Consider the following 20,782-nt stretch of genomic DNA (forward strand, 5'->3'; position numbering starts at 1 on the left):
AGTTACAAACTGAGATACACAGAATGGGAGAAAATGAAGTCAGAACAACAGTGTTCTAAGTGTTCTACTGAAAGCATCTGATGTGGAAGACAATCTCAGCCCCCCTGATAGGGTAATCATGATAGTGCTGGTCAGCAGGCGGACCCTACAATTTAATATGGGCTCTAACTCATGGGGGGGGGGGGTATCCTTTGTATTCCAAAAATTTTAGCTGTGGTAGATGTGAAGGCATCATCTGTGAGCAAAAAAATCTGTACACATGTGCGAGTGAGAATCTAACTCAGAACCTTCTGAATGGGTATAACAGCTTACCCCAGGACCTTTTTCTTAAGGACCTAATTTAAGTGGCTCTAGTGTTGCTCCCAACTCAGTCGCCATATTAATATGGCTGCTGGTAGACAACTGAAAGAACATGTGATTGGCATGATGACAATGCAGAGTTTCACATAAATCCATCAGTTGGTTCACACATTATGGTGAGGATGGCATGCATGAATGATATAGAAACACGGCGGACCCATAATCTTGTCTGTTTCCACTGAAAAGCTGCTTCCTCCTTGGATATTTTTTTTTTCTTAAACAGGCAATTACTGTGGGAACTTTTTTTTCTAAAGAATGTACTACCATTGGACAGGCTACCCTCCACAGTGCATCCTATCTTAAAAACAGATATACTGTTAGCTGTGCTAACCTGAAAGCCTCCTTTGCATTAAGCACATGTCCATCATCATCTGTGTAGCCGAGTTTAACATCTGGTTTGTAGCCCTCCTCCTCCTTGAAGTCTGAGGTCGGACCACTGTAGTGCTCACGACGCACAAACTTTTCTTCATCTCTGAAAAAGATAAAGCAATGCTATATATTAAATTCCTTAATTAGTCTAGGCCTCAAAAGCAGACGAGCTTGCTTACTTCATCGTGTACACCTCCCTAATACCCAAATGGCTCAATCCTGAGAGATGAGATGAGACTTAGTTATAGAGCAGATGACAAACTATTCAAAACTCAGATATTCTTTACCCTTCAAAATCTCCTACTCTATTCCATAATAAAAGAAAGTGGCTGAACCTTGTGCCCATGGCAACTCTCTTCCCTAAGGTCTGCTGCGGAGAAGATCTGACAGCTACTGGATGACTCAATAGGGATCAAGTGGACACGATAAATCTGCATATGCTGCTATGCTGTACTCCCTCCAGCTTCTGTACACACCAGAGCACTGAGAACATCTGTCCCTACAGCTCAGATCTTACAGAAGGAAGAGCTGAGTTACCCACTAACAGGCACCTCTCTAGATGCCAGATGATGACTTGTCTGCTCATGAGTGCAGTGCAGTGACAAAGCCTCCTCATGACCATTCTCTCTATAACCTCTATTCTGAATCTGTGATTCTCACTTCCTCTCATCTAACAATGCAACAAATAATCTCAAGACAATGGTAACACTGACAGGGATGTAGCTGCATGAAAATAGCAGTTCCTTGTAGGCAAAATCACTCCAACTTCACTGCCTTGACATTTCAAGACAATATAAACCTCTATCTAAATTGTCTGTTTTGAGAAGAAGAAATTATTTATCTTTTTCTTCCACCTACATCCAGGCATCAGATCTCAACTAAACTTCATACGATCTGTCCTACATACCAGGCAGTGGTTCAAAATATGACCAACAGAAATAACAGTAGGACAAGTACAACACCGTGCCCACCCTCCAGTTAAGTGAGACAGAGCAAACAGATAAACCAACTACAATACAATTTTCCCATGAAAATGTGAAGCTAATCCTATTTTTTACTAACATACCCGTCAATAATACAACTTTAAAAAGATATTAGGAATATGTTGTTCACTAAAAATGCATTTTAATACTATGACAGTTCAAATCAATAAAATGCCTGTAGGCCTTTACTTAGTATATAAATGTATACATTAAAAGTGAATGTTCACACTCCTCAAATTGTCTTGGTTTTACATGTATTTCTACTAATTTATATTCATAACAAATATAGTGCAGTGGTCTCACTAGAGGATAGAATTTATCTGATGATGGCCCAATGAGGCCGAAACATGTTGTGAATATAAATTAGTAAAAATACATGTAAAACCAAGACAATTTGAGGAGTGTGAACATTCACTTTTAATGTGTAAATTTATGTACTACGTAAAGGCCTACGGGCATTTTATTGATTTGACCTATCATATTATTATTGATGGATACGTTACTAAAAAATAGGATGATGCCTCAATACAACGGGATGCTGAACATGCTTGGAGATGAACAAAATGTGAAGCTTGTGCTCCAGATAACCCTTACTGACTGACAGATGGAGGGCCCCTGCAACTCCTACATCTACATCAGGTTCCATGTCGAAGACCAGCACTTCAGTGGTCAGCATGTCGACTGGTGTCTCATCTGTTTAAATCAGAAAATGAATAACCAAAATGAGCAAGGAATGTTACATGTACACTACTCATGCCACTCTGAAATGTACACAGATAATTACTGCACTAATAGAAAACAATCAAATCCCTATTTGAGTTTTCTTTGTGCAAATGAAGAGAAAGCTTACATATATGAAGACAATTTAACAGGTTATTCTTGTGGTAAAACTGAATCCAAACAAAATAGGGACTGCACATCACATTCCTCCTCAATTTCAGTAAAATCTGAGACATTAAAATAAGGGAAGAACTTATGAAACTATTCCTACAGCAGGCCTCTCAAATTGACTGTCTGCTGAATTTCTTGCAGTCAGTGAGACTTGCAAGCCACAGTTTTATAAAATTTTAACTGTGTATCCTTTGGAATGTTTTTATTTATAGCACTATTCTGATAATGCATGTGGAGCTGAACCTCATGATTTTATTACTAACCTTAATTGCATTACAATATGATCCTGTGGACCCAAATAATTAAATGAAATTCCTCTGTTTATAATGATTCTTAATCCAATGATACTATATTTCTTTACAGCCAATGGTTTTTAATTTTTTCAAGTTAAACCATAAAATTATAATCTCACATTCTGTTTTACAAAATGTACATCTCTTTGCATCACATTTTTATTAAGGGCTAACACCCAACAAAAGAAAAACCATTAAAACATAACAGCTGGCTTTCCCACTGTCTGATTACCATCAATATAGATATTAAAAACTGTGACTTGTCAAAGTTATATAAAATTAAGGTAAATTCAACTGAAATTTTGTTGTGTGTTGGTTCTGGCTGAATACAAGTGTAAAGACAGTGTATACTTGCTTTCAGCTGTTCGTCTCAATTGCAATGGAGAGCAGAGTTTTTTATTGAGACCTGCCACAGTATGTCTATTTGTATTTCAAGAAATGCCTAGACATATTATAAAAATCAACACACAATGAACCTTTATTCAATTTCCCACTGTTTTATTTATAGCAAAAACATAATATGACACCGCTTCATGAATCCTGATTGCTCTTCTAATACTTTGCATGCAAACAGAAGTGGAAGAGCATTTCATAACACAAAGAAAATTAAAAGCACTGAATTTATTTTTCCACAAAAGAGGAATGTGACCTACGTGGGGGTGTCTATAGTCCATAGGATCTTACTGTACTACTAGTTCTGTTTATGATTCAATTTGATTTATTTTACTGTTTGGTAGGACTGCTTCCTTTTCAACCACTGTTACCCGAATAGTTTCGTTATAACTAGTTTACTGAGGGCAGTGTGCCTCCCTATCATTAATTATTAGATCACTCGCTTTGACAGAAATGATTATAAGAAATAATCTTTACTTGTTATTGCATGTCTTCTGCATCTGCCATACGTCCCGGCCTCGGTCACTTTTTCTGTTTAACGTGTTCTCATTGTGTTGTATTTGTCAGCTGGTTGAGGTTATTTAGTAGCTCATAGCGGTTTGCAATGATAGGTATTGGAACAGCATAGTTTACTCCTGGCTTACTGTCTCTTTTCCGACGCGACGAGGGCACATTAACTCATTCTACATTTTTTTAGTTCCAATTGTATCAAATTATCGCTGTGACGCAAGTAACATTACGGTCCGATTCGGGGTGTTTATCTTTTCTTGTAGCAGGTCAATAATTTTTTGTGCTGATCTGAATTCTTTTAAGGTCTTTTGTAGTTATATTTTAAATTTATCACAACAAGCACACGTTACTTCACTTGTTTTACTACTACTATTGATGAAAACTGGAATCTTGTCAGCTTCAACACCTGTGGGAACCAACCATATTGGACAGGCTGAGGGCGCACCAAGGAAACCGGCAACTGCAACAAACAAACAAACTCGGTGAGCGTTGCCTAAGCCTTTCTTGTATTTACAGTATTTTTTCTACTATAAACGAATCCCTACTGCCGTTAATTTCGGTTTTCTAGACCGGCAACTGCAATTTACAGAGCTGTTATCAGCCTGAGTTGAAAGAGTTACTTAATGGAGCAGCGCAAATTGAGGAAACGGCAACGCAACTCGCCGAAAGACTAAGTCCACTTCCAAGCAACGGTGCATGTCAGCCTTCTCATTATTGTGTTGCCGTGTAGTTTCCTAGGGTGTGGGCACACTAGGAAACTGTAAACTACAACACAACCGCAATATCCGGGAAATGTCGCAAATTTCAAGCAGGCAATTGGTGTCTTAGATTAGAAGGTGAACACGGAGGAATGAATGAATGTAAACGGGGCGGCCTTTCTCGGCCCTTGCACCGCGACCAACAGTGGTCTATCAACCCGCGGGAAACTTACGTTTTAATAGTTGCTCACACCATCTTAGGTGGGTATGCTCGTCCGACGTAATGTATAATTGTATTTTTTAATTTCATGCACTTACCTTCTGCAATGGAAAATAAAACTGATCCTGTCATAATATTATGGTAGTTCTGATCGGTTGGAACGGCGTGAGAAGACAGAACGACGACCTTAATTAATTTATTCTTATGATCAAGAGAAGACATTATAGCTTCAGTAAAATGGTAAAGGGATGAAGAAAACAATTCATATCAATGTTACCAATTACTGAAGTCCTAACAGAAATGCATTATACTTGAATTTCCCACATTTAACCTGAAAATTAAACTCTGTTTAAATAATCAACTTACATGTGTAACTACATGAAGCAACATGAAACTGACGTACTCTTTTGACTGTTGCCTGTAATGATGTAAGTGAATTCTTTCATTTGAAGGCCATCCAATTTTATGGGTGCAGCTTATATTGATGCAAAGGTGTTATTCACATTTAACAGCCATCAAAGTATTTGAAGTCACATGACCAGCCCAATATCTTGTAACTGTCATGATATGCCAGCCATCTTTTGACACATCACATTAACCATTTTCAATTCCCTTTAATCGAGTCTTGCAATGCCTTTGAAATATAAAAAGGTCTTCCTGATGTAAATTCAGCATGAAAAAGGTCTGTGAACACAAGTTGCAGACCTACAAGGCACATCTCGAATCGGCTTGATTATTAACATGGTAATTATTGCAGGATAAAACATCATTTGGTAGATTTGTCATTTATGATCATATTAATGAAGAAGATAACAGCTACAGAAGACACAGCATAATATTCCACGCTAAGTTGTCATTATATCTCAAAATGTGATTTAATACATTGCATTCTCAGAAGGCAGCCCATAAAACAAGCCACTTCAGTGGAGAGTTATAATAAAACAAATCACATGCATTATTATGGGCAGGTTTCTTGTGCCAAATATGACTTTTTAGTGTCAAGCAAATATAGCAGAAACAGAAATGTAATAAATTAATCTCTCAGAAAGTATCTTTTAACATTATCACAACCTTATTCAAACAAATGTAACAGATACATGACCTGCATTTCTTTTTATAAAAATTATTACTTATATTATTTCCTGTTAAGACAATTACCTTTAAAACCTGAGTCACTACATGAAAGGAACATACCCTATGACCTATTGAATCATCAAGAAATTAGACAACTCTCCAACAGGTACCAATACGAAACAGAAAGCAAACATAAATGCTTTCACGTGGGAAGACCACTGTAATAGAATAAGATGTATATAAGAATGTGCTACAGAAGGCCGGTGGGCATTGTCTAGGCCTTTTTTTTTGTATTTACAATAATTTTTTCCCATAATAAAAAAATAAATGCTTTTGAATATAAAGAACAGGGAGAACAATTTATTTAGGAGCTTTTTGGAATGTAGATTTGGTATATTTATCACCTGAAGATGAAATACTGCTTTCATGATCAAATTCTGACACTCTGGAGAATATTGGCTAATATACAGATGACTGACACCTTTTTCTCAACTGTTTGATGACTCAGGCAACATTACTGTATTCCATATCTGACCAGAGTACAATGTTTTCAAAGCCTAGATTATCATCATTTCCATCCATGACTGGAACATGGCAACAGATGCTCTCATTCCAGAACTGCCTCACAGGCTGATACTTCTGCCTCAATGAAACACAGGCACCCTATCTAGTGAATTAATAGTTGGTTGGTGTCCAATTCTCAACTCAAGATTAAGCACCTGTCATTTTGCATTCCCACTATTTCTTGATTCAATTACAGTCTTCTACAGGCTATAAAGTGTCACATTTTTTCTCATTCAGTACTTTTTCTCTGTTATGTTGTAATACTACATTATTACATGGGTGATCCCAGAAACTTTGAAATGTATCACGCTAACACCTCCACAATCAATCCATATTCTGCCTCCAACAAATCCACAACTATCAGTCTGACACAAGAGCTAACTCCTAATGTGAATTTCTTTGGAAATTATGAACTTGTGGGATTCTTCAAGAGGTGGAAGAGGTCAGTTCTTCAAAGACATGGAATTTTCCCAAGCACTTGATGAAGCTGTATATCAGTAACGGAGTTTTCTGGTAGTGCACAATGAAGCCTTACATAAAGAATACGAACACATGTTGACTCTCCTTCATTATGGCCACTCATTTTATATACAGGCAGACATGTGAGCAACCTTCCATCAAGTGACGCTGTCATGATACAGCTCAAATATGTATGCTCCAGCAAGGCAGAAAACATCCCAGTAAATAGTAAAGTTACTTAGGCCATGCATTGATACATATGTATCAGTAGGGAAGACAGAGAATGATACATGGCTGGTGTTTTTTTTTTAACCAATAAAAGCCATAAAATTCAGTACAAGTACAGAGTTTCCAGGATGAATGATTGATCCCTCTGAGTTTATGTCTGTGACAGGTGAAGGTTCTGCAATGTCTTGTGCTGTGGCACTGTAAACTGAAACAAACAATACAATTTTAACTGTCATCACAATAATTTGCACTGAGATTCACACATAATTTGGTTCATATTTATCTCAAAACAGCCTATAAATGTAGAAAAGATCTTGTGAAAATCAGAATGGTTCCAACCAATGATGTAAGAACTGTTAACTTTGTGGACAACAGATTCTTTAGTTTTTAATAAGTAACACATATCAGTTTCTTTCATGATGCAACAGAGTTTCACCGTTTAACAGCAAGTCTCCTGCAGAATAGGTGAAAATAATTGATATTAACATTAAGGGTCAGGCTGCACCATAGCTCAAGCAGTTAGTAGTTGGCTTCCCACTGCGGCGGCCCAGATTCGATCCCAGGTCTGGTCAAGTGGGATTTTTGGTGGACAAAGCGGTGCTGGGGGCGGGTTTTCTCCGAGTACTTTGGTTTACCCTGCCAATCTCCATTCCAGCAAATTCTCCATCATCATAATCACCCGGGGCAGGTACAATAGGCCAATCAGTGGCAGCCATGCCGAGTGGACCCAGATGGACTCCACCCCCCACTAAGCAAAAAAAAATTAAGGGTCTTTATTTTAATTCTGACTGTGGCTTAACCTAAGGCATTTAAATTACTGATCTTCACTGTGTTTCTAGTGCATACCACTATTTTAAGCAAATTATATCATGTCAAATAAAAAGTAAACTTAAGCATCACACCATTAAGACGCATATAGGAATGGAGGTTTAGTTCCATATATTATTAACCTCAGCACTAGATGGAGATGAGCGGTTAGCTTCACACCCTGGCCACTTTATACCCAAGGAAACATTACTAAGTGGATAGGAAGGTGGGTTGGGCCCAGAACTGCTCCTGGCAGCAATAAAGCCCCATTTCCTTGGTAAAACTGAAGCTGAGCTATCTTGGCTATGTGAAAACAGTACCATAGCTAATAGAGTACTAATTAAAATTTAAATTACATAGAAGAAAGAGGAGGCAGCAGTTTCGACATGAATTTCCTCATGACATCTCCATGACTCATGCTGCCACTTCCGCCCCTGCCAGTGAACACTGTCTAGCATGAACATTCAGCACCCCACTGCACTGATTTACAATTTAATTTGCAGGAACAGTCTCGAAGGTGCAACTTCTTCTTGTGCTTGTAGGCTGTTGGTGTGCTACATGGTCACTTTTTTTTTCCAATAAATGTTACTTCTATGACATGTTTCAACTTTATACGGTCATCATCAGGTAAATACTTTTACATAACTGCTGCACTGTATTGCTTTTTCTAGTTCACTTTTCTAAAACTCAGTTAAAACTAGTTCTCAATATTGTTGAATTATGTTAAAATTGGTTAAAACAGCTTTAACTAATTTTAATGACATTAAAAACAGTCAGGTGAAACAGATATTCTGAAATGTTACCATGTTACTGTAGATCTACAAAAAAAGATGACAAAATGAAGTAAACATAAAACTTACCAGAACCCGTTATGATGAGAGTCACTGCAAAGGATCATGTAGCCTCTGCTAACTGTGCTTTTCTTCTTGATATCTTATTCAACAGCTTTGTGAATGTCTTAGACTTCAGAGACTCCAAACTTAATGATTTTTGCTTCTTTAAAACTGAAGCTTCAAACTGAAATGATAGCAAAGGGCAAAACAGAACAGCACACAATATAGTAAATGTTATTCAATTTCAGTCACCTATACAAGGCATCTTATGTAGGGCATGAGCATGCACAGAGACAAACACCTGCATCTCTTTATGAAGAATAGGGTTCAATCCCAGGGGAATTCATGTGGGATGTGCTGGACAAAGCAACACTGGAGCAGACATGCAAAATGCAATTTCTGCAATTCTTCTGTTGACACAAAATGGAACTATATAAAAAAAATAAAAACAAACTCTGTGGCTTGAGTCTACAAGCAAACTATACCGACCGAGCAACCGCTGCTTGTTGGCAAAGTTAGTGCCAACTTTAGTGGATAGAGGGGGTCGCGTGGTCAGCACAACGAATACCCATGGGCGTCAATTTCGGTTTTCTAAACCAGAGCCATTATTTCCTTGAAATAGCTCCTCAATTATGCTCACAAGGCCGATTGGACCCTGTTCCAGGCCCACTACTTCTCAGAAAACCTGGTAGCGCCGGGAATCGAACCCGGGACCTCTCGATCTGTAACCACTAGACCTTCAATACTTGTTACTTCAGAGTTGTGACAAAAAACGCTTTTCAAAAATGGGTGAACCTCTGACAATAAAAAAACCCGTGCCCAACATGAGGCTAAAATATACATTGAGAACTCACGTTTTGACTGAGTGTGCTTGAGTTTTCACTTCCTAGACTGCATGAATCTGCAGGGTCCTCATCCTTCCAATTAGAAGAAATGACAGTGTTGTGTTCCAACACAGGTTGGGGTTTGAGACTACAGCTTTCTTCACCATTAGCTTTAATAGCCGGTAAGTTAGTCCTATTAGTAAAAGAACAAATAACTGCATTATTAACAGTTTAACTACTAGCAAATCGGCCAACCTGGCCATTTTAGCAGTATACTAGTGGTCTCCAGAATTTCAGGGTAAAGAAACGATTAGCAAAACTTAACTACATGTACCATCTAGAGAAAGAGGAAACCCTAGGTACTCTGAGTGTCTTCTCACAACATGTTAATATCCAACCTTGGTTGGATACAGTAGGACAAAGCACCATTAATGACCAACTCTGGCCACAGGCACAAAAGTGTTAAAGTTGAACATGGATTAAATATATGCAAACTTTAGGAACAGAATTAAAGATATTTAAATGAATGCTTCTTTTTTAGTTGGTTATTTAATGATGCTTTCAGTATCAAGACTGCACAGTGTCAAATGATAAACTGAAGAAGATTTGGAAGGAAGCTATCATGGTTAAACTGAAGTACTACCCTGGTATGTGCCTGGAGGAACTAAGGAAAACTGTAATACATCTCAATAAGGACAGCTGGTGTCCTGGCTGAGATTTGAACCCAGCACCTCCTCAATACAGGTCTACAGCATTACCAATAGACCAGCCTGTTCAGTACAGTGATGCCATCTAGCTACTAGCAACCACAGTGCTACTCTTATTATAAAATTTGCCCCCGTACCTTACCTACATCAGATAGTAATACGTGTGAAGACATTTAATAATTTTCCTCACTCACCATATCATACATGTGCTGCCCTTTTGTGATTTTTTTGGTCACCTATAGACCATTTGCTAATCAGTACTTTACTGTGAAATAAAGCAAAGCACTAGTGTACCCCCATAAAAAATAGGGGACTGGGTGGTAAGCCTATAGCAAAGTTACTGGGTGTGGACATGTTAAATTATAATTTAATAATATGGATAATAATTATTATCCATGTCTGGGAAATATCATAACTATTTCCATTCCATGCTTTTTTTTTTCTACATAATGTAACCAGTCACAATTATAAATTAATAACTATGTAACATAATGACCCATCTGACAATGTAGTTGCCATAAATCTAGCATGACAGGAGTAGGAACTGTACATTGTATAATACATCTGAAGCTGAATAACTTGATAAAAAATAGATTTGTATCTGCAATAAATAAATATGAAGACTGTACCACAAAATATGCATTTTGAAACTCTGGTTACTGAACTGTCTGTGCTTCAAATACCTGGAAGACTGCATATTAGAAGGAGAATGTATGGAGTTGTGTAGCTTCGTCCAGAAGTCATACAGCTTCCCAGCCCGGGAGTAGTCAAGCCAGAAGTAGTAGGTCAACTCTGGAGGCAGCTGACACCTCTGGTACATGACTGGCACCACTTTGCGTAGCCTTTGATCTAAAAAATTCTAAATATCAGAAGATACACAGAGTGGCCCAAAAGTAAGTTAACCTAAAACATGTTGTATCAATGGGAATGTTCAGATTTGTGCCAATCAATTTACAGAAATGAATCACAGTGCTGTGAGTTGTGCACTGAACATGGAGGACCTCACTTCGAACAACTTTTGTAAAGTCAGTAAGTGATAAAGAAATTTCTAATGGATTTTAATGCACATTTAACTAAGTAGTTAACTGACTTTTGGGCCACTCTGTATATATCCAAATATTTGGTAAGGTTAAATTACACTGATTAGATAGGTAAAGAGTGAGTAACTCTTACCACAGTTTCCATTCATATCCCTTCCAATTCATTATTCATAATCATCCTACCATTCAGTATTACACAGTCAGAGCTAGCGGCAGCAACATTAAATAAACTGCAAATAAATCTGAAAATGTAAGATTACTGTTACCATAGCAACTCTTCTTGTGGCATAAATTTCATTGCAGAGATTGCAGTAGTCACTTGGTGCAGAATAAGATTCGGGGATCATTATGTATGGTATACACGAAAGCCATTCACAGTAGTTGAGGCCAGTAGAGGAAACCTCTACGTACTTAGATTTTCTGGATGTTCACTTCTTAAATTAGAAACTTTCTCTTGAAAAAAATCTTGACACTTACCTATTCCAAGTGCTGTAGCAAAGGTAACAAAGAACTTATTGGCTTCACTTTTGAGGAAATTTGGTGAGGCTATGACAATTAGTCGGTTGCACCGCCTTGCAATTAGACGCATGATGGCTTCATGTTCAAAGGTCAGACCACCCACCAAATCACGATCTCGCAAACATAGCTGTTTACAGAAAGAAAATTCACATAAAGTCTAGAAACACAAAGAACTTATGTCTCATGTTTGACTGAAAATATCCCATAAATAATATAATAGTCATTTTACTATGTGCATGAGACCTCTGATAAAAAAAAACACCATTAATAATCAATATTCTACTAAAATCATTTGAGTTTATTCTAAGATGTAACTTACTGATAGATACCACTTCAATTGAAGAAATAGATTGCTTATAATTTTTGGTACCCATATGTGAAAAATATACCATGTTTTTGTGATTATATTCTCAATTTTTTTTACACACTGCAACTGAAATAAAGTCAATAATAATTTTTTGGAGCATTTCCATGAGATTTCCATGCCTCTCTCAATTCCCTTGCCAGGATCTGTAAGTCATTCATGTGCTACACACACATGGGACTAGGCCAAGGATATATTTATTATTATTTAACTGCAAATGGATTTTCACCCAGTGGCAGTGGTACTACAATGAGACAACAGACAAATAAGAAACCCTAAATTTCAGAGTACCGTAATGAGGATAACTATTTATAATGAAATGCAAATGCAAAATATATATAATCCATAGATAATTCAAACCCAAAACTCTTGCACTCAATCAAGTTAAAATCAATGTATTTTACACTATGCGGCTACAGAATTAATGCCAGCATCATAAAGCAGGTTATTTTTGTTCACTGTGCGAATTTCTGCAAAAATAAAGAAATCACTTGAATCCTTTTACGAAGATTTACAATCAGAGATTACCTAATGAAAAAAATTAAAATCATGTCAGTTCAGTTCATCAGTAATCTGTCGGACAACAGGTCCACAGTCTCTTCCAAAACAGTTCCTCCATTTAATGCAATCTAGAGCTTTCTCCTTCAAATGAGAATATCCTCTTCTGTCCCCAAGGTCATCCAGCATCTTCTTACATCTTCTTCCTCATCTTCTGGTTTATATTTCCTTCAATTACTTCTTTTAGAAGGCAGTTACTGCGTAAGATATGACCAATCCAATTAGTCTTCTGTTTTCTTATTTTGTGTAGGATATTCCTCTGCTCACTGACTCTAAATAACACTTCCTCATTTCTCACATAATCGGTCCAACTGATCTTCTCCATCCATGTCAGTTATGCCTATATAAAACATTTAATCCCACCCATTAGCAGGAACACATGAACATCAGCAATTCCAATATTTTTCTCCCCACATTTGTATTAGCTGATGCCCCCCTACTTTCTCTTTGCATTTCCCTTTAGTCCAAGACAAGCCTTCAAATCTTTAAATGCAGAAGTTCCCTGATATAAGCAACTGAAGCTCTTGGAATGGAAGTAGGCATGGAAACAGGAAATGATTGAAAAAACATACATGCTTCCAACAGAATATAAACTCAAGATCCCAGCAGTGAAGCACTCCAACACTATTTAAACCTCTGTTGTTCAGGAATGAGGATTTTAAATCCACCATTACAATGGCTGGCAAACATATTTAAATTTGGCAATAACAGTAAGAGTCAGGGCAACCTGAGGATGGATGCCATAGAACCCAATGAAATACTACTGCTTATCTAGCATACTTGTACTTCATGTTGTCATATCCCATAACATCATACGATAAGGTGCCTGAAAGCAAACTTCATGTTGTCACATCCCATAACACCATAAGATACAGTGCTTGAGAACAAAGTAAAACGTAAAGTTGTCCCTGTGCTTAATGAAATAAGCACTATGCCATGAAGATGTATGGTAGAGTGGATGTATGGATCCACATTTTCTTGACCTTGGCACTAGCTGGAGATGAGTAGTCAGCTTCACACCCGGGCCACTTTAGCCCTGGGGAAAGATCCCATGGTACCCATTGGATAGGAGGTTGGGTGGACCCCAGAGCCAGTCTGGACGACTTCGAGAACAGAAAATTCTTGACTCCATCGGGACTCAAACTCTGACCCTTCTGCCATCCAGCCCATAGCCAGTCGCTATACTGAGTATGCTAAAGTATTGGAGAAAATATCTGAACCCAAGAAAGATGAAGTAACAAAGAAAAGTAAATAAGATTATACGTGGAAACTATTCTGGCAAAGCAGATGATGTACAAGAAATTGGTATGTTTGATCAACACATATCAAACAAATCGGACAATTCTATTCTTACCATGGTTGCAAGGTTCCCATACCTTCAGTCCATATTCTGTTTCCATCCTATCCATAATTTGCATTGCAAAATCCTGATCCTCATCAGCAAATAGGAGAAAGGCATCATAACGCTGTGGCTCCATGCCCTGTTCTAGCCTATATACATCAGCTAGGAAAAAAGAAAAGTTCACAATCAGCAAAATTACACTTGATGTAGGTTCTCTGGTGCCTGCCCACATGCACCAGTTGGCTATTTTGTGACAACTAACACTATAACTAACATTAACATACAATTTCTTGGTGGCTCAGGTTGGTTTTGATGTGGTGTGGATCAATTTACATGGTATAAGTGTATTGGTTGCTTTATATTGGATTGTTTGGGGTTGTCATCCGAGGTTGCTAAGCTTCAGCAGTGGGACGATGATCCTAAGATGACTGTATTGTTCTTACTCTTGTGTATCATTTTGTATATTTTTAAGGGTTGTTGGCTTGTAGTGTTTTAGATGGTTTAAACTGGCTTGTCAAATTGTACTTGTGTAACAGTTTATGGACGTAAATAAATAAGAATTATGAATATAGCAGATTTTGTTAAAATTATCAGTACTGATATTATAACAAGTCTCATAATGTCTGAGGGTGTGATATCACATGAAACACTTTTCTTCATTTAGAGAAAGCTGCCCTCCTACTATTTTAATTTCTTTTCCTTTGTTACATTGTCGTGACCCAAGATGTTGGCGGTCGACTGAATTATGTTGGCCGAGCGGTAGCGTAATAATTCAGTGATGGTGATGGTCAGTTGGCTGCTGGAGCGGGTATTCCAACCACAAAGAGCAAATACTCACTACAGATAATAGAGGATTTATTGATTCTTAGTGTATATTACATACAAGCGCTGGTGGACGTAAGCCTGGCCAGCCTTCTCGTAGCCCCAACCCAGACAAAATGCACCCTTCAACTTTCCTCTTCTTCTTAAAACCTCTCTAAAAACTAAACTTGCAGACCAATGTCCCGAGACATGAACCCTCACGCAGATCAGATTACACCAGCTGTTGGTGAAGGATAGGTCCCAGATGAAAACACTCCAGGACTCCACTAATTTATGGAATGGCAAGGGTAGATATAACATTTTTTCTCTGAGGAAGCAGGTCAACTTCTTGACGTGCTGTAAATTTAGTAGAGGGCATGATCCAAGACACAGACTCAAGTTCCTAAAATTAAAAAGGGTTGCGAACCCCGCAACAACATTTAACTTTGCTCATCACCATGTCAGTTGTCTATAGAGATATTACATACAGACATCTATCAAGAAATAAATGAATTACAAATCTTGAAATTTGGCAAAGCGCAAAGATCAGTTTATGTCCAGGTGGATAAGACATGAAACTGACCTTCTATCATGAATATGGGTAACAAGTATGGTTCATATTCAACTACATCTAAAATAATTTTCAGATCTTTAAATTAAACTAGAGAAGATTTTCAAGAATTTAAATAGTAGATATGTTTACTTTTTCAGTATCAAAATATATTTCTTTTGTCAGAAGAGAATCATTTCTACTCTTATATAGTGTTTCACAGAAATCAATATGGTTGTATAACTTAATCTTATATTTCACACATACTGTTAATCTTATAGCAAAATGTAAAAGTATGCGACGTGCTGAATAACACTCTTTTGCTCTCATAAGAAGTTCAGTTGTTAAGAGAAACATACATACCTATGGTTAAGATTTCCTTATCAACATCAGCATCCAACTCAGGAGCAGAGGCCCCGGTTTCTTCCTTCCTTTTCAGAAACAGAACAGCATCATGATCTGCGACAGAACAGAAGCAGAGTGCCTCATTATTGTACCCAGAGATGTGTATCTAAAGACAGTACCTCCCCAAACTCTAGGGTAAAACGGTAACATAAAAAGCAAACTTGTCACTCTGCTTCATTAATTAAGCGCCACACCATGAAGATGTACAGAGATTAGAGGTACAGCTCCGCCATTCTTGACCTCGGAGCTAGATGGAGGTGAGCGGCCAGCTTCATGACCCAGCTGCTTTACCCTCGGGCAAAGAGCCCCCGATACGTACTGGATAGGAGGCTGGGTAGGCCCCAAAACTGGTATGGAAACTGTGGAGTTGGGCAATATGTCGCCCCTGGGAGGCATATTGAACCCCAGCCATTCAGCCCAGAGCCTGTCTCTATATCAACTGAGCTACCCCAGCTCCATTACATTCTAGAGCAGCCTTTCTCAACCAGGGCTCCCTAGAACCCTAGGGTTCCATGACAGATATCGGGGGGGGGGGANATTACCGTTTTAATCATTAAAATTCTGTATGGTTATTCAGTATTTAAATGAGTTATTTGATCATTTCAATAATCTTGATAGTATAATAGCAATTAATATTTATATTAATTGGAAACAAGTGTGACTGTACACTCAATATGAGATTTCCTGACCTATCCGTGGACAAGTTCTGGATTTCTATGAAAGACGAGTATCCTGCCATTCAGGCCGCACCATAGCTCAAGTGGTTAGTCGCTCGCTTCCAACCATGGTGGTCCAGGTTCGACTGTCTGGTCAAGTGGGATTTGTTATGGACAAAGTGGCACTGGGGCAGGTTTTCTCCAAGTACTTTGGTTTCCCCTGCCAATCTTCATTCCACCAATTGCTCCACAGTCATCCTCACCTATCATCTGGGGCTGATACCATAGGCCAGAAGTTTACATTAAATCCACAGCCTACCTTTATAAATAAGAATTAAAATAATGAATGAATGAATGTATAAGGGTTGGGCCTTCTTGGCCCTTGCACCGCAACCACAGTGATCTATTGTGCCTTGGAGAATTAAAATAAATAAAACCTGTAAAAGGTCGTGGGGGCCCATAGGGTTGTGACACGTCAAGGGTCCCACATTTTCTAGACAGGTTTTGTGATTTTGTTGTGTATATATACACACAACATAGAGAATGCTCCAATTTGTCCATGGGAACACAACAAAATCACAAAACCAATGACTGACTCGATGATGTAAAGCATTACTCGAAGAATTTTATTCTTGTAAGATTTGAGGCTTTCACGGCGGTGACTATGAAGAAAGCAGTCTTCTGGGATTTGGCACCGTGTATACGTGGTGTTAACCGACGTTTCGGAGGAACGTATCGCCCCCATCTTCAGGGTTGAAGAAGTATAAGTAAATCTGCAAGCGANAAACTTTTGTTTTATACAATCTAATTTATTGTATTTTTGGCCAAGTATTTTAATATAATTAATATTATTGTATCCAATTTTATTAGTACTGCATTTTAGTGGTGTACATATGTTAGCCATGTACTTGCCTGATGATGGCTTTTAATAGCCAAAACATGTAGCACAGCCAAACTTGGCACTGACCTTAATATAATTGTGTTGTGACAGATTTATTAAAGAAATTGTATATTATAACACAACAGAATGCATGAAATGAAAATTAGAATCTATATACATTGAAGGCAGTGTCTCACCCATCATATTTTGTGTGTCATTCACAATATCCCAACGATCCAACTGGCCAAGAATAGATCTCAGAAGGCCAACTGATCCTTGCCGCCACTGGCTTAACACCTGTGCTGTGGGGTCAGGTTTGGACCCCATAAGAGCTACCATTTGACCACTGAAACCTGCCAATTGGGCCAACCCTCGCCAGTCCCTGCAAAATATGCAAGTTCAATAAGCTGTATCTCTGTACACGCATAATTATAAACTGCACAACTTGATAAGGTAACAGTTATAAAAGCAAGTCATCTGTTGTCTGGTTTTGCCTTCTGCTAGATGCAGTGCATCTGACTTTCAGGCAGTGTTAACAATTGTCACAGAGTGTAAAACTTGAACACAGGGAAAAATGAAAGACAGAATTACATTTCTACTATGGAAAAGGATGCCGTAGCAGTAACACTTTAGATCTATATTTATAAAGGACCTGGTTCTAATCTCAGCCAGGTTCCCACTTATTCTACGATTCTTTTGTGGTTTTTCTCAGACTTCCAAAGCATATCCCACAACAACACCTTGAAATATGCCATGATTGCCTCCTTCCAAATCCATATCCACACATACTTCACAGTCATCATTCTGAAGCATTCAATGTCATATAATCTTTACAGTTTAAACAGAACAAATAAAAATCCTGATAATCAGACAATTGCTTTTATCACTCACGCCATAAAAATCTAAAATTTTATGAAAAGATACAAGAAAATATGAAGCAAACTGAACACTTTAACAGAATAAATACATATTTACTGGCTAAATCCATGAATCTGAGTCCTTCTTGAGAAGCCAAATCAGTCAACTAGTCAATGAATTTCCCATCTTTTATACAACCTGAAGGTTTATTACCAAGTCCTCAAGAGCCCACATTTCCTGGGACCTGTGTAACATTTTGTAACATACTAGCTATTCATGCTAATAGACTGTCAACTACCTGACCAACCTCCATCATGGAGGCCCGCACCATGTCAGCTCTGTGGGAATGCTCATTCAATATGTTTGTTGCTGCAAATCATATCTGAAGGACAGCTCCTCCCTATTATTATACAATATCTAAGGCTTTCATGGTAACCAATATGTGGTTCACAGTCCTCGCACTGAAGCAGAAGAAATATATGGAAGATGAATTTGAGGTTCTCTATGAAGGGTTCTGGGTTGTAGCATCATGTAATTTGAAAAAAGCTGATCTTTCGGAGGAACATATTGTTCTACTATCTGCCTGTGTCTAGTCGGTTCCTTGCTTTGCATACTCTTCGACCGTGAACATGGGAGTGATATGTTCCTCTGAAATGTTGATTCACCATTCAAAATTACAGAAGCTGTACTCTTCAAATATACAGAAGTTCCATCCAGCATAATATGATCTTATAACCCAAAGGACTACGCACTAAACATAATAGTTCATAAGTAAAAGTAAAGTAAAGGTATCCCTGTAACAGGCTGTGGAGGCCCATAGGGTTGTGAGATGTTGAGGATCCCACATTTTCTACACAATTGGCTCACAGATGGCAGCAAAGTTGTCAGCTTTATGTGCTGGCCACCCTTTACCCCCAAGAATATTCCAAGAATACTCCTGGTACTCATTTCTGTTAGAGGCTGAGTCAACCCCAGGGCCACAGTGCGGCAGGAAAGATTAGGTCAATTGAAAAAAATCCAATGACCTCATCGGGACTTGAACCCGCGACCTTCTGACTTGTAGCACAGTGCCTCAACCAACTACACTACCACGTGCCCCCAATAGTTCAAATCTAAACAAAAACTACAAGTAAATGCATTACTTTCCAGTTCAATTCTACATTTTACCTCTGTGTTTCCATATGGTAACACTGCAACAGAATAAAAAGTGTCAATGAATTTTTGCAATACTCAATCTCAAACGATACTGGCCAAGTGACTGTTCTGAGAATCATTCTTGGATTAAATCACACTGCTGCCTCCAATTTGGCCAGAAGTTCTGCATTTGGAAATTAATCATGTTCTCAGACCTATCAGAACATGACTTCCAATCAGAAAATACTTGAAGATAAGTTTATATTTCATTACAAATAAACCAAGTGGTATTACGAGCAATTACGGGGGAAACATCCATGCTCCAAGCAAGATTAAAACCTGATGCCATACAATGTATTCTTCGACACATTTACAACCAGCCACTTACCTCAGCAGACCTTCATCTGTTGGAAGAACTTTCAATGGATTCAAATGTGTGGAAAGTGCTTCCCTTGTGGAGTTACAAAGCGCAGCTAAGGGAACTTGAAACATATCAGGATCAACAACACTTGCCATGTCTGCAATGAAAAGGGCAAACAGTATACTTCATGAATTTAAACTGTGCTAATATTTAATGAGGTTACTGCTGCTATTCATTAACAATGTCAAAAGGCTGAAAACTGTTTTTAAGTGACTTGTCAATGACCTTGTGTTCAACATACCGTGTATTTCTTGTTGACCTGACAAAAACTCTAGTACCTCAGCACCAGATCATGAAGTCCTGACCACGGGGCTACGTAATCAGATCACTCTGCCATTGCAATAGCCCATGTCCGTAAACCTTCCCGATCTCTGACAATAATATACGTCCTATATTTACCACAAACACATCGATTCCCTTGATAAGTGCCTATTATTGCCTATTACCACCTAATGCCAATAGATGACAGCACCAGTTAGTCCGTGTTCAGAAAGACGAAAGCCGGCTGGGCATTGCCTAGGCATCTTTTGTATTTACATTTTTTTCTTACAATTAAAAATTAGAAAGACGGAAATTGGAGTGCCGTTGATGTGATAAACGTCGTTGAAAAGCTCTCAAAATATTTTCAGTAATGCCACCACCTTACTCAAAATCTGAGCGCAAAATTTTAAGTAATGCTTTTGTTAACTTTAAAATGAAAATCGGAAAATATCGACCTTCACATACTACCTCGCAGTACGAAAATCGGTTGATGTATCGTGAGCACAGTCGACGTTAGCGTTTTGTGAGAGATAATATAAGCACGAAAATACTTCATTGGCATGAGAAAGGATGTCCTGCGTAAGAGTAAAATGCCAGACCAAAAAATTGACTGTTTCATGAATTTATCCATTGAAGGTTTGACATATTGCACTTAAGCCATCCCATTTGAAGTAATGGCCTTAGCAAGCTATGCTTTTTTAAACACTTGCTGTTTCATTTGTGCCCTTTCTATCGTGCAGCTCTTTAAAATGACACAAGTACCATCCATATCACAGTTGT

At 38.1% G+C, this 20,782-nt stretch overlaps 1 protein-coding gene and 2 long non-coding RNA genes across 4 annotated transcripts; 1 reads left to right on the forward strand and 2 right to left on the reverse strand.

Annotated features, from left to right (window-relative positions):
- Nucleotides 1–695: 695 nt before the first annotated feature.
- LOC111874104 lies at nucleotides 696–4,950 on the reverse strand. Its single transcript, XR_002844479.2, has 4 exons — nucleotides 4,816–4,950; nucleotides 3,767–4,259; nucleotides 2,307–2,405; nucleotides 696–832 (listed from the first exon to the last, which is right to left on the reverse strand). It is a non-coding gene; the product is annotated as an uncharacterized LOC111874104 (long non-coding RNA).
- Nucleotides 4,601–10,835, forward strand: LOC117283060. The gene is made up of 3 exons (XR_004514064.1): nucleotides 4,601–4,758; nucleotides 8,353–8,476; nucleotides 10,072–10,835. It is a non-coding gene; the product is annotated as an uncharacterized LOC117283060 (long non-coding RNA).
- Nucleotides 6,626–20,263, reverse strand: LOC111874102 (myeloid differentiation primary response protein MyD88). 2 transcript variants are annotated; one of them, XM_023869324.2, is made up of 10 exons: nucleotides 19,983–20,263; nucleotides 19,709–19,838; nucleotides 17,526–17,710; nucleotides 15,751–15,846; nucleotides 14,071–14,198; nucleotides 11,731–11,899; nucleotides 10,897–11,062; nucleotides 9,537–9,699; nucleotides 8,710–8,866; nucleotides 6,626–7,247 (listed from the first exon to the last, which is right to left on the reverse strand). In XM_023869324.2, exons 2-9 carry the CDS (start codon nucleotides 19,834–19,836, stop codon nucleotides 8,744–8,746), a joined length of 1,158 nt encoding a protein of 385 aa, XP_023725092.1. In that variant the 5' UTR covers nucleotides 19,837–19,838; nucleotides 19,983–20,263; the 3' UTR covers nucleotides 6,626–7,247; nucleotides 8,710–8,743. The 2 variants fall into 2 exon arrangements, with proteins under 2 accessions (XP_023725092.1, XP_023725093.1); XM_023869325.2 differs by lacking the exon at nucleotides 19,983–20,263 and adding an exon at nucleotides 19,354–19,376 and having other exon boundaries at nucleotides 19,709–19,786.
- Between the last annotated feature and the right edge of the window lie 519 nt (nucleotides 20,264–20,782).

The sequence above is a fragment of the Cryptotermes secundus genome, unplaced genomic scaffold (assembly GCF_002891405.2).
Source record: "Cryptotermes secundus unplaced genomic scaffold, Csec_1.0 scaffold2359, whole genome shotgun sequence".
Classification (NCBI taxonomy): domain Eukaryota; kingdom Metazoa; phylum Arthropoda; class Insecta; order Blattodea; family Kalotermitidae; genus Cryptotermes; species Cryptotermes secundus.

Coding starts and splice junctions, on each gene's coding strand:
- LOC111874102 (XM_023869324.2), bottom strand. CDS start 19,836: ATGGCAAGTGTTGTTGATCCTGATATGTTTCAAGTTCCCTTAGCTGCG. Junction 11,900..14,070: donor AAACAGAATATGGACTGAAG/GTATGGGAACCT, acceptor TTCTGTAAACAG/CTATGTTTGCGAGATCGTGA. Junction 9,700..10,896: donor TCTAATATGCAGTCTTCCAG/GTATTTGAAGCA, acceptor TTTTACTAATAG/GACTAACTTACCGGCTATTA.